Below are 14,368 nucleotides of genomic sequence, written 5' to 3' on the forward strand. Positions count from 1 at the left end.
CCTGAATCTAGTGATTCTTGAAAGATCACTACTAATACCTCCACAATCTCTTCAGCGGCCTCTTTCAGAACCGTGTAGTCCATTGGTCCAGCTGACTTATCTACTTCAGACCTTTCAGCTTCCCAAGCACCTTCTCCTTAGTAATGGTGACTACACCCACTTCTACCCCCTGACTCTCTCTCGAGTGTATACTGACTCTGAGAAGTTCTGTGCCTTTTTTCATTCGTGTATGCCTTGTACTCTTTTCAGATACCTTTAAGAAGATGTACCAGCAGAAACAGAAAGAACAGCTGAAACTCTACGAGAAACAAGAGAAGAGACTTAAAGATCTAAAGGCAGGCGGCAAGTCGACCAAGCAAGCAGTAAGTGGTTTGTGTGAAGTGTTACAGGTTGACAATTCTTTTTGTGGTGGAAGAAATTGTACTTGTGATTTGACACCAAATTTTAATGTAAATTGTGAACTGTGGTCTCGTCACTGTGGATCACTTTCCCACCTTTTGCCTTTACCTCCATGCTCCTATTTCAATTCAGTTTGTGGCTTGCTATCCTGGCTCATCTCAGTGACGAGTCTTCAATGTAGTACCTTATCCAAGGCCATTTGAAAATCTAAATACATATCATATGGGCTTATTTTAAACCTGGATCTCAAGTGAAAGGTGTGGATTAAAAAGGATAAAAATCAAAAAAAACTGGATGCTAGAAATCTGAAATTAAAAACAGAGTTCTAACAAAGGGTCTTTGACCTGCAGTGTTAGCTCTGTTTCTCTTTCCACAGGTGCTGCCTGATCTGCTGAGTTTCCAGCATTTTTTATTTTTATTAAAAGAACAGGAATTGTTCTTTCAGCCTCTTTGGCTCCTCAGTAAAGAGCATGATGGTGCCGCCTTCCCTAGTTAGGCTGTACTGCTTCATTGGGTAATGTGACCACTGAAGGCACAAATGCTATGTCTGCTCAGTAGATAGAACAATGAGCTGCTGAAGTTGTGCGTGCAACTACGTCCATGTTCTAAAGCTGAATGTGGTACAGCACAGGAACAGGCTCTTTGGCCTATGATATTCTGCCTAATTAAACTAATCCCTTCTGCCTGCCCATCGTCCATATCCCTCCATTCTCTGCACATTCATTTGCCTATCTAAGAGCCTATTAAAAGCCTCTCTCATATCTGCATCCACCACCACCCCCAGCAGCGCATTCCAGGCACCCATCACTCTGTGTGTGTGTGTGTGTGTGTGTGTGTGTGTGTGTGTGTGTGTGTGTGTGTGTGTGTGTGTGTGTTTGAGCTTTCTTCTCAAGCAAATGGTTTCTATTTTGCAGGAAAAACAGACCAAGGAGGCACTAACACGCAAACAGCAGAAATGCCGGAAAAAGAACATGGACGAGGAGTCGAACGAAGCCCCCGAGCTTCTGAAAAGGCCTCGGGAATACACAGTGAAGTTTACGTTCCCGAATCCACCTCCGCTGAGCCCCCCTATCCTGGGACTTCATGGTAAGAGAATGAAAAGTTCCATTAAAATTTTCCCTTGGGGCAAAATGTTCTGGAAGGTTGCCTGGAATATTTCCTCCCCCTCTCTCATGCACCATTTTCTCCAGGGCAGGTCCCTCTTTCCGTACTAAGAAATAAGCATGAGCAAACCATTGGGTCCCTTAAACACTGTACACCAGTAAGGTCATGGCTGATCTCCTTATCTTGTCCTTTTTCCCCCACCCTATCTGATTGACAGACTGATAGGCTGGGGCATGTCGACATGAGGAAAGTGGATGTGCTGGAACTATTGGAAAACATTAGGATCAATAAGTCACCGGGGCCGGATGGATATATCCAAAGTTATTACGGGAAGCTAGAGAAGAGATTGCTGCGCCTTTGGCGATGATCTTTGTATCCTCACTGGCCACAAGAGTAGTGCCAGATGATTGGAGGGTGGCAAATGTCCTTCCTTTGTTTAAGAAAGGGAGTAGGGATAACCCTAGGAATTGCAGACCAGTGAGTCTTACTTCAGTGGTGGGCAAATTACTGGAGAAGATTCTTAGAGACAGGATTTATAGGCATTTGGAGAAGCGTAGGCTGATTGGGGACAGTCAGCATTGCTTTGTGAGGGGCAGGTCGTGCCTCACGAGCCTGATTGACTTCTTTGAGGATGTGACAAAGCACATTGAAGGTAGAGCAGTGGATGTGGTGTACATGGATTTTAGTAAGGTGTTTGATAAGGTTCCTCATGGAAGGCTTTTTCAGAAAGTCAGGCATGGGATCCAGGGAAACTTGGCTGTGTGGATTCAGAATTGGCTCACCCATAGAAGACAGAGTATGGTGGTAGACAGAGCATATTCTGCCTGGAGGTCAGTGATCAGTGGTGTTCTGCAGGGCTCTGTTCTGGGACCCCTGCTCTTTGTGATTTTTATAAATGACTTGGATGTGGAAGGGTGGGTTAGTAAGTTAGCTGATGATACAAAGGTTGGTGGTGGTGTGGATAGTGTAGAAGGTTGCTGTAGATTACAACAGGATATTGATAGAATGCAGGGCTGGGCTGAGAAGTGGCAGATGGAGTTCAACCCAGATAAGTGTGAAGTGATACACTTTAGGAGATCAAATTTGAAGGTAGAATACAAGGTTAATGGCAGGACTCTTAGCAGTGTGGAAGAACAGAGGGATCTTGGGGTCTACGTGCATAGATCCCTCAAGGTTGCCGCGCAAGTCGATAGGGTTATTAAGAAGACGTATGGAGTGTTTGCCTTCATTAGTCGGGGTATTGAGTTCAAGAGCCGTGGGGTGATGTTGCAGCTCTATAGAACTCTGGTTAGACCACACTTGGAGAATTGTGTTCAGTTCTGGTTGCCTCATTATAGGAAGGATGTGGAAGCTTTAGAGAGGGTGCAGAGGAGATTCACCAGGAGGTTGCCTGGATTGGAGAGCATGTCTTACGAGGATAGGTTGAGGGAGCTAGGGCTTTTCTCTTTGGAGAGGAGGAGGATGAGAGGTGACTTGATAGAGGTGTACAAGATGATAAGAGTCATAGATCGAGTGGACAGTTTTCCACAGTGTGACAATGGCTAACCTGAGGGGACATAATTTTAAGACGATTGGAGGAAGGTATAAGGGGGATATCAGGGGTAAGTTTTTTCACACAGAGTAGTGGGTGCGTGGAACACACTGCTGTCAGAGGTTGTGGGGGCGGATACATTAGGGACATTTTAGAGACTCAGATACATGAATGATAGAAAAATAGGGGGCTATGTAGGAGGGAAGGGTTAGGTAGATCTTAGAGCAGGATAAAATGTCGGCGCAACACTGTGGGTTGAAGGGCCTGTACTGTGCCGTAGTGTTCTATGTTCTCTCTCAAAACCTCCTAATTCCCTTAATGTCCAAAAATCTATTGGAGCTGCTTATACCAGTAGGTATTGCTAGGGAATATTTGGGAGGTGAAGCTCATCCAGCTTATTTTCCAGCTTTCTCTTCAGCTCTTCAAGTCTTTAAGCTCCACAGTGACACTTTTTTTTAATATGGTTTTTTTTTAAGGTACAATGCTTCCTGTTATTGCAGATTCTGTTTAACATTTACCTTTTGTGTACTCTCAGAACCTCATAGTTATTTTCCTGGACCGTCTCAAGTACCACATGCCTCTACTTTTTGAGCACAAAGTTGCCAAGACCGTCTGTTGTCGTTCTTTAACAATCCCACTCACTGTTTCTGTGCAGCCACTGCAGTCTATTGTCCATGTAGAATGCTACATCTGTACAAGGTTATAGTGTTGTGGTCATCCTGGACTGATGCAGTCTTTCTGTCTGAAATTCCAGCTGTTGATTTTGCATACGAAAACCAGAAGCCGATTTTCAAGAACCTGGACTTTGGTATCGACATGGATTCCAGAAGTAAGCATCCATTATGTCTGTCATTTAATTGGTTGTTGACAGGTAGTAACAGTGATTGAGAGCATGCTTAAGACCAAGGAAAGTGTTTTGTTGTGGAGTTCCTCAAAGTGCTCCTTCCTGGCGGAACGCAAAGTGCTGGAGGAACTCAGCAGGTCAGGACTGATGAAGGGTCTCAACCTGAAGCATCGACTGTTTATTTCTCTCCATAGACGTTGTCTGACCTGCTGAGTTCCTCCTGCACTCTGTGTCTGTTGCTCCAGATTCCAGCATCTGCAGAGTCTCTTGTCTCTTTCCTGGGGGGGGGGGGGGTGGGGCTTTTTTTTATTTCCAGAATAAATACTATTCATAAAGAATATGTAAAAGAATTTTTTAAAAAGTACCTGGCTTTCTTCATGTGCGCTGTGTGGTCCAGGCTCAGCTAGAAAGAGTACAAAGGAGAATTACGAGGATGTCACTGGGACTCGAGGGACTGAGTTATGGAGAGAGGTTGAGCAGTTTGGGACTTTTTTTCATTGGAGTGCAGGAGAATGAGAGGTGTATAAAATAATGAGGAGCATAGATGGGGTTAATGCACAGTCTCTCCCCCCCCCCTCCCCCCCCCCAAGGTTGGGGAATGAAGAACTAGAGGGCAGAGGGTTAAGGTGAGAAGGGAGGGATTTAATAGGAACATGAGGGGCAAAGGTTGGGGATGTGTTCGGCACAGCTTTGTGGGCCGAAGGGCCTGAATTGTGCTGTAGGTTTTCTATGTTTCTAACTTTTTCACCCAGAGGGTGGTCAGTATGTGGAACGAGCTGCCAGAAGAAGTGGTCGAGGCAGGTACATTAACAACATTTAAAAGGTACTTGGACCGGGTACATGGATAGGAAAGATTTAGAGGGATATGGACCAAATGCAGGCAAATGGGACTAGCTTACATGGGGAATCTTGGTTGGCATTGACTATTTTGGCTGAAGGGCCTGTTTCTGTGCCGAATGACTCTGACTACACTGGCATAGTGTGGTCCACTCTACACATGCGTAGATCAAGTTCATCTGCTCGATATACAAAGCACCATTGAGGGTGCTGACTCCTTCTGTGGTCCGTAACAAGAAAGGATCACGATGACACCCGAGAAGTCATTGAGCAGTTTCCATAAATTGGAATCCACCTTTTAGTGAGGGCAGACAATCATGAAATTCATTGTGAACTCCAGTCTCCCAGCTTTTGACCACCTGTTTTGAAGATCAAGATCTCAAACCCACTTAAATCTTGTGGTCTAACGAGGAACACTGGCCCATGCCTCCCTGTTCACTTCAGAGACTTGGGCTACCTACAGCGGATATTGAATTGATGTCAGCAATGCTGTCTCCACAAAATCCTCCAACACAGCATACATTCCCCAGCCACCATCTCCCATGAGAAGACTGGCCATACTTAAATTCGTGTAGGTGGACCACCTTCTTTGCACCTGCAGTGCCAGGCTTGCCAAACAAGCATGCTACTTGGAGCACCATCATTTAAGGGATTACCAAGAGGACGAGCTTCATGGACATTTCAAGTTCAAGTATTGGTTTATTATTGTCACGTACTGAGGTACAGTGAAAAGTTTGTCTTACAAACCAATTGTACAGGTCAATTCATTACACAGTGCAGTTACATTGGGTTAGTACAGAGTGCAGTGATGTAGTACGGGTAAGAACAGTAACAGTACAGAGCAAAGTGTCGCAGCTACAGAGAAAGTGCAGAGCAATAAGGTGCAAGGTCACAACAAGGTAGATCGTGTCATTCCCCCATATGCTGTAAAACACACGGAGGAACGAAATGTCGTTTCCCCCAGACTGTCACAACGAGGACATACATAGAACAGAGGACGTAGAATAAACGCAGACAGAAAAATTGTGCAAGCACAAATAGTGAAAGAAATGGTATATACAGATACAAAATTAGTGCAAGGTTAGTGCAAAACCGAGTTGGACAAAGAAAATAGAGAACTCAGTGTATTGCACTGTGAATAAACATGTTCAGCAACAGCCAAAGTTCTTATGCGCCGTTGAGCAAACCAGGACTTTTGACGCAGCATTTGTCTGAGATTGCCTCCAGATATTCAGGAGCCTGACAGCCTTGGGGGGGGGGGGGGGGGGGGAAATACTGTTGTACAATCTAGTAGTTCTGGCCCGGATGCTCCAGTACTGCTTGCAAGGCGGCAGAGGGACAAATAGGACAAATCTGTGGCACCTCCCAGGAAAAATGTCACGTCCTCATCACCTCCTGGGAATCCCTGACCTCTGATTACTCAAAATAGAGGAAGAACATTTGGGGTGGCACCAAGGACCACCTCAGGAGCAACAGAAGTCCAACAATAACAGTGGAAGGAATGTATCACCTTCCCTGCAACCCACCTACCCCCTCGACCACCAGCTGCCCCATCTGTGACAGAGTCGGCACATCCCACATTGGGCTCGTAGGCGGAGCAGACACAAGTTATCCTCTACTCTTAGCGGCTGCCTAAGAAAAAGACAGTTGAAGGTATCGAACTGAGTTGCAGGATGCATCTAATAAACGGATTTTGAGTTTATGTACAGAATACTGATACCCTGAAGTTACAGACTGCATTTTAAGGGATTCATGATTTGTATATAAAATAATAGTTCAGCTGAGAGTGGGTTGTAGGTTGGAATATAATCATCGTTGTTTAAAGAATGCTTTTAGAAATATCTTCAAAGTCCTTATAAGATTTTGGCCTTGAAATATTGACATCAGTGTATTAGTGATAAGTGATTGCTGCTCTGAAATTCAGGTGTTTTTTTTTAGCAACACTCTGACATTGAGACCAACAATAACAGTTGTTGAACAGAGGGGAAAGAGACTGGTTCTTGTGACTTGCAGTGAAAAGGCCACTAACTCTTGCTCCTGTTTTGCCCTTCTCTCAGTTTGTATTGTGGGACCCAACGGAGTCGGGAAGAGTACGCTGCTGTTGCTGCTCAGCGGAAAGTTGAACCCTGTAAGTTGTGCTACACGATCAACTACATCATTGTCGTGGGCCCTCGTTCAGTAAGAATAGACCATAAGAAATAAAACATGAGCAAACCATTGGGCCCCTTAACCATTGAACCACTCACGTGGCACTTTGAGGGCAGTAGAGGCAACCACACTGACCTTTGAATCATGTGTGGACCAGATCAGGGAAGGATTCCTGAAGGACATCAGAGAGCATTTTTTTTATATAAACTAGTGGCATTGTGACACTTTCCTGATACCAACTCTTCATTATTAAGTCTTGATATTTTTATAAACTGTAAAATTTTCAATGGAAGGGTTTGAAGCCCAGGTCTCTGGATTGACTATCCAATAATGTAATCACAATCTAATTTCTGGAGGGCCAGCTGGCAGCAAGTTTACTCATGGGATCCACTTGTCTTGATTTGTGAGTCCCAGTTACTGATGTTTACCAGTATTGAATCGTGATCCATTCTCTGCGCCTTGTAACAGGCAGCACAGCGATGCAACCAATGGAGCTGCTCTGTCACAGCTCCAGCGACCCGGGTTCGAGCCCGACGTCCCATGCTGTCTGTGTGTGGAGTTTGTACGTTCTCCCTGTGACATCGTGGGCTTGCACGGGGTTCTCCAGTTTCCTCCCACGTCCCAAAGACGTGCGGGTTGGAGGGTTAATTAGCCACTGTAGATGGCCCCAAGTGTGTGGGGAGGTGGTAGAAGCCAGGACTTGGGGGGTGGAGCTGATTGGGGTGTGGAATGGGATGCTCTGAGATCCAGAATAGACCTCCTGTTTCATACGCAAATATGAAAGACTGGAAATCTAGCTGAATGCTGTCAAACTGTTCCATTAGGAAACGGTAAATTTACATGCCTCTAACGAAAAACTCGAAGCACTTTACAGACATTCCACTGTTCTGCCTACAAACACTTCAGTGAATCTGCAACAACACAGATTAGTCGCTCCACCTATTTTACCTTCCACCTGAGGGAATGTTGGCCGGTCACCAGGAATGTTCTCTGCTTCCAGAAACTCATAGACTGTGAAGTAATAGAGAGGGAGGATTCATGCGAGTTGAATGCCAGTGTGGGCCAGTTGAACAACCGCTCCTGTGCTGCAGTACTGTTATGTTAATGGATGTTAATTAGTGGGGCAGCACAGTGGGTAGACCCACTGCCTCACAGTGCCAGAGACCCGGGTTTAGTCCAGACTCCCGATCCTGTCCTGTGTGGAAGTTTCTCTCTTGTGACCCTGTGGTTTTTTCCCCGCTGGTACTCTGGTTTCCTCTCATCCCAAAGACGTGGGTTGTAAGGTTAATTGGTCACTGTAAATTGCTTCTGCTGTAGGTGAGTGGTAGGGTCTGTGGGTGTTAATAAGAAAGTGGAGAGAAGAAGAAAAAAGATGGGGTTAGTGTAAATGAGTGAAGGCAGGAGAATGGGATTTTAAAAAATCAGCCATGATTGAATGGCGGGATAGACAACGGCCTTTCTGCTCCTGTATCTTATGGGTGGTTGGCACAGACTCAGTGGGCTGAAAGGCCTGTTTCCATGCTGTGTCTCTCTGACTCTATGTAACTGCTTTGGAATCTAATTTCTTTTTTTTTTTGTTTCAGACCATGGGTGAACAAAGGAAAAATCACAGACTGGTGAGTATCTTGGAGCAAATTTGTTGTACACTGGAATGATTACGGGAGTTAATACGTGGTACTGTGGTGGTGAAGTGAGGTTTTGGGGTGTACTTGCCTTCTGCTTTCCATGGCCAAAGGCTGGGTGGGGATCTGCTCCAGAACCTCTGCTGGAACTGCTCCGAGACCAACTTCACAGGACCCAGTTCACTGGCTCACTCTTCACGGAGAACCACCTCAAGCCTCCTCTTCAGGAGCTGCTCGTTGTTAAAGCTGGAGGGAACCTTCGCAGTTTACTCATCCAGTGAGCAAACAGATGGACCTTGGTTTACCAATGCCAGCCCGTAGAGTGTGATAGTGAATTGTGTACATGTCCAAGGCCTGTAGGGAAGAACTGAAAGTCTGTATTTGTCAGGTTACAGGGCTCGGGGTTGAGTGGGGGATGAAATGGTTTATATTTAAGTTGCTTGTTGATTCACGAACAGCTTCTTCCCCCTCTGCCATTAGATTTCCGAACGATCCTATGAACACTACCTCCTTATTCCATTTTAGTTTTAGAATATAACAGCACAGTACAGACCCTTCGGCCCACAATGTTGTGCCGACATCTTATCCTGCTCTATTTAACCCTTCCTTCCCACATAACCCCCCATTTCTCTATCATTCATGTGTTTATCCAAGAGTCTCTTAAATGTCCCTAATGTATCTGCCCCCACAACCTCTGCCGGCAGTCCGTTCCACGCACCCACCGCTCTGTATAAAACAAAAACTTACCCCGACATCCCCCTTATACCTTCCTCCAGTCACCTTACAATTATGTCCCCTCGTGTTAGCCATTGTCGCCCTGGGAAAAAGTCTCTGACTGTCCACTCGATCTATGCCTCATCATCTTGTACACCTCTTTCATCCTTCCTGTAAGAACTTAAGTTTCAATGAGATCACTTCTTATTCTTCTTCGAGTAATCGTAAGACTATAAGATACAGGAGCAGAATTAGACCGTTTGGCTCATCGAGTCTGGACCGCCATTCAATCATTGCTGATTTTTTTATCAACTCATTCTCCTGCCTTCTCCCCGTAACCCTTAACCCCCTTACCAATCAAGAACCTATTAATCTCTGCCCTAAATACACCCTATGACTTGGGCTCCACCACCCTCTGTGGCAACAAATTCCACAGACTCACCACCCTCTGCCTCAAGAAATTTGCGCTATTTATTTCTGTAATAGATTTAGTCTTTGTACTGCTGCCGCAAAACGGCAAATTTCGCGTCGTATGTCTGTGATAATGAATCTGATTCTGACTGAGTTATTCTTGGTGGCAACGCACAAGATGCTGGAGGTACTCAGCGGGCCAGGCAGCGTCTATGGAGGGAAATGGACCATCGGTGTTTCAAGTCCAGGTGGAGGGTCTTGACCCAAAGTGTCGACTGTCCATTTCCCTCCATGGTGCTGCCTGATTCTCTGAGTTACTCCAGCATCTCGTGTTGCTCCAGATTCCAGCATCTGCAGTCTCTTGTCTCTCTATTCCTGGGGGGTGCCTGCACGGGGGAATTCATGTCATATTTTACACACACCTTTTTTTTAAAAAGAAAAACGCCTTTTTCCTCATGCAGAAAATAGGATTCTTCAATCAGCAGTACGCTGACCAGCTTAACATGGAGGAGACAGCAACGGAGTACCTCATGAGAAACTTCAACCTGGCGTACCAGGACGCACGGAAATGTCTCGGGCGCTTTGGCCTGGAGAGCCACGCCCACACCATCCAGATCAGCAAGCTCTCTGGTACTGAGTGGGCAGGGTCGGTCTGGGAGAGGGAAGAAGAAATTGGGGTTTGGAGGAGGACCTGATCGAGCCTGTGTTCAGGAGAAAAGAATGCCGACTGCAGTGTAGTGTTTAACACGGTGTGGCCCTATTAATCGGGACCACTGCTCCATTTCCTGGACTTCCTTTGGTACCTTCGCTGCAGTCCAGTGACCGCCATTTCCTTCCCCACTGATCAGCTGTAAGCCACGGCACTGACTGTAGCTGGGATCACTGCTGTTTCGTTCTAACCCTGATCCAGCTGTTCTTGATGGATCATCAGGCAAGCGCAGTGTCGCAGCTGGTAAGAGCTGCTGCCCTGCCAGCTCCAGTGGTCTGGGTTCAATCCTGACCTCTGTGTGGAGTTTGCACGTTCTCCCGGTGACCCTGTGGGTTTCCCAAGGCACTTCGGTTTCCTCCGACATCCCAAAGATGTGCAGGTTGGTAGGTTAACCAGCTGCTGATGAGTGGGTGAGTGCTAGAAGGTGGGTAAACTGATGGGACTGTAGGGGAGAATAAAACGGGATCAGTGTAAATGGTGGTTGATAGGCGGAAGGGTCTGTTTCCCTATTGCATGTCTCTATAATCGGGTACGAGAACCATGGCTGGTCGCTCCTGCTATCGAAACAAAAGCCGTGACATTCAGTTGCAGCTCCACGGCATTTGGAGGTTGGCGATCTCTGGTGGAAAAGTTGCCACTGGGACCTCCGGCCTATACGACACTTTTCCCGACACCTCCAACATAGGAATGCTGCTGGCTTTGTTCCAGAAGTAGCGTGCTCACTTTTCCCGATGTGCCCAAAAACCTGAGTGTTAATGAGGACCGCACTGTAAATTTCCCCCTTCACCACATCTGGACCTGGTGTCTCAGCTCCTGGCGAGTGATTATGAGCTTGTCCCAGCAGTCGTGACCGACCTGTGTAAAAGTAACAGCTCGGTGGGAGTGAACAAAAGTAATTCCTGCCATGATGATCAGGCAGGTTACAGCTGAGCCTGGAGCTTGGCTGAGACAGTTCCCTTGTACTCTGCCACCTCGGTAAGTCCGTGCACATGTGGTCATGTTGCTCAAATTGCTGTTTCTCTTCCCTGCAGGTGGTCAGAAAGCGAGAGTGGTGTTTGCAGAGCTGGCCTGTCGACAGCCCGACGTCCTCATTCTCGTGAGTAATCCGGCACTCCTGTCACCTGGGTCGCTGTAACCTTGTTTAAACCCCCGTCTCCTTTCCCTGCACCACATTTTCCCCACCTCCACTGAATCGCAGGCTAGGCCCACAGTTGGGAGTGTTAAGTGCCGTTCTGGAGAGATGTGAAAACACTGGAGAGGATGCAGAGGAGGACCGCCAGGGTGTTGCCTGGATTGGAGGGCATTCGTTATGGGGAGCGATCGGACAGACTGTGTTTGTTTTCCCTGGAGTGAAGGAGGCTGAGGGGGTGACCTGATAGGGGTGTGTAAAATTGAGGGACACGGTAGATGATCAGTACCTTCCCTGGTTAGGGATATCAAAAACGAGGGCATAGCTTTAAGGTGAGAGGTAAGTTTTTAAGATATTTATTAGTCATATGTACATCGAAATACACAGTGAAATACATCCTTTTGCGTTGCTAAGAATGTGCTGGGGGCAGCCCACAAGTGTCGCCACGCTTCCGGCGCCAACATAACATGCCCACAACTTCCTAACCCGTACGCCTTTGGAATGTGGGAGGAAACCGGAGCACCCGGAGGAAACCCACGCAGACACGGGGAGAACATACAAACTCCTTACAGGCAGCAGCGGGAATTGAACCCGGGTCACTGGCGCTGTAATATCATCACGCTAACCGCTATGCTACCGTGCCGCTCAACCACCCAACAAAGAGTGTGGTTGATATCTGGAATGTGCTGCCAGATGTGGTGGAATTGGATACAATTACAATGTTTGAGGCATTTAGAGACGCAGGTGCGCGCAGACACAGGCAGGCAGACGCTCTTAAATAGGCAAGGCTTAGAGGAGTACAGACCTAATGAGATTAGTGTAGGTGGGCAAAAAGGTTAGCATGGATGTGGTAGGCTGAAGGGCCTGTTTCTGTGCTGTACGACTCTGACTCCCCCAGCATGTCATTGAGAGTGGATCTGGACTCCAATATGTCAGCTATCCTTCTGTTACCTCAGTCCATGATCCCAGGTAGTAATAGTCTGAAAGGGATTCACTCGAGGACGTCTAATCCTTATCCTACGTCTATGTGCTATTCTCAGCAGGAATGCCTATCCCTGGTAATGCACTCAACTTGTAATAGAAAGGTTCTGGCTCCAGATCCCACTTCAGAGACTTGGAAGGAGATGGCCACTGGATCTGTTACCCTGTCTTCTGCTTTTGCTGCAGTTCCAATCCGCTGAAACACTGGCTTCCCTTTCTCATGAACTGAACGTTATTCAGGCCTGGTTGATGGGCACACAGTGTGCAGCATGAGGGCAGGAATAGCATGTGTATCTGCAGCCAGGTAGTGAGCGCACTGAGCAATTTTTGGCCCTGTCTGTAAGGAGGATGCGCTGGCCCTGGAGAGAGTCCAGGGGAGGTTCACAAGAATGATCCCGGGAATGAAAGGCTTAATGTATGAGGAGTGTTTGATGTCTTTGGGTCTGTACTCAATTGAGCTGAGGGGAGGATCTCATTGAAACCTACTGGATACTGAAAAGCCTGGATAGAGTGGATATGGAGAGGATGTTTCCATTTGTAGGAGACTCTAGGCTCCGAGGGCACAGATTCAGAATAAAGGGACGTCCCTTTCAAACCTGAGGAGGAGGAATTTCTTCAGCCAAAGGGTGGTGTATCTGTGGAATTCGTTGCCACAGAGTGCTGTGGAGTCCAAGTCATTAGACATATTTAAGGCAGAGATTGATAGGTTCTTGATCAGTAGGGGGGTTGGGGTAAGGGTGATGGGGAGAAGGCATGAGAGTGGGGTTTAGAAGAAAATCAGCCATGATTGAGTCTGCTCCACTATTCAATGGACTGAATGGCCTAATTCTGCTCCTATATCTTGTGGAGTTACTGAAACTAGCTTAATTATTAAATGTTCTCCAATTCCAATTTGGGATTTGACCACTCCTCCCTCCCTCTGCATCCTGGTCTATGGTTGGAAGGGGTCAAGGTGTTTAATTTAAAATGGAGTCAATTCACTGTTTTCCCCCTTCCCTCTGCACTAAAGATTTATGCAACCAACTGAATCTCACGTCTTTGGGACTTTTCCTTCTGTCCTGTTTCCATTTTAAAGCAATGTTGTCTGTTTCAAATGCAGGATGAACCTACAAACAATCTGGACATAGAATCCATTGATGCTTTGGCTGATGCGATTAACGTCTACAAAGGAGGTGAGTGTAGTCTGAGGAAGCTAACGCCCTCTCTTTGCCTGGGTTCTGCCAAAGGGCTGCATATTGAGGCACAGAAGATCATTAGTGCATTGGAACCCATTTGATCCACATCTCTCTTTCCTGGAGCTAACCAGAGGTGCTCCCCCACTGGTCCAGAGACCTGGGTTTGATCCTGACCTTGAGTGCTGTCTGTGTGGAGTTTGCATGTTCTCCCTGTGACCATGTGGGTTTCCTCCGTGTGCTCCAGTTTTCTTCCACGTCCCAAAGGCGTCCAAGTAGTGAGGTTAACTGGCTGCTGTAAACTGTCCTTGGCATGTAGATGAGTGGCAGAATCTGGGGAGAGTTGATGGGAATGTGGAGAGAATAAGAGGGGATTAGGGGTAGGATTTGTGTGTGTTTGGCAACATGGATTCAGTGGGCCGAAGGGCCTGTTTCCATGCTGTATGACTCTGGCTCTCTATAACTAGTCCTGCCTCTGCTGTTCTTCAGTGGCAAGTGGTTTTCCGTCCCTTCTGAAACTCTCTATTGAATCTCCTTCAAGTCAAAGTAGAGTTTATTGTCTAATTCACAAGTACATATATAAGATTTCTTTATTAGTCACATGTACATCGAAAGATAGTGAAATGCATCTTTTTGCGTAGTGTGTTCTGGGGGCAGCCCGCAAGTGTCGCCACACTTCCGGCGCCAACATAGCATGTCCACAACTTCCTAACCCGTACGTCTTTGGAAGGTAGGAGGAAACCAGAGCACCCGGAGGAAACCCACGC

At 46.8% G+C, this 14,368-nt stretch overlaps 1 protein-coding gene across 2 annotated transcripts in view; it reads left to right on the forward strand.

The window, feature by feature from the left end:
• The window catches only part of abcf1 (ATP-binding cassette, sub-family F (GCN20), member 1), a 58,274-nt gene that overhangs the window by 40,128 nt on the left and 3,778 nt on the right, over positions 1-14,368 (forward strand). For both annotated transcript variants that reach the window (XM_052043572.1, XM_052043573.1), the window contains 8 exons: positions 250-362; positions 1,314-1,485; positions 3,789-3,863; positions 6,773-6,843; positions 8,447-8,479; positions 10,072-10,240; positions 11,351-11,415; positions 13,529-13,601. In XM_052043572.1, coding sequence (XP_051899532.1) covers positions 250-362; positions 1,314-1,485; positions 3,789-3,863; positions 6,773-6,843; positions 8,447-8,479; positions 10,072-10,240; positions 11,351-11,415; positions 13,529-13,601 — 771 coding nt within the window. The remainder of the gene's footprint in view (positions 1-249; positions 363-1,313; positions 1,486-3,788; positions 3,864-6,772; positions 6,844-8,446; positions 8,480-10,071; positions 10,241-11,350; positions 11,416-13,528; positions 13,602-14,368) is intronic.

The sequence above is a fragment of the Pristis pectinata genome, chromosome 34, assembly GCF_009764475.1.
Source record: "Pristis pectinata isolate sPriPec2 chromosome 34, sPriPec2.1.pri, whole genome shotgun sequence".
NCBI classification, from domain to species: domain Eukaryota; kingdom Metazoa; phylum Chordata; class Chondrichthyes; order Rhinopristiformes; family Pristidae; genus Pristis; species Pristis pectinata.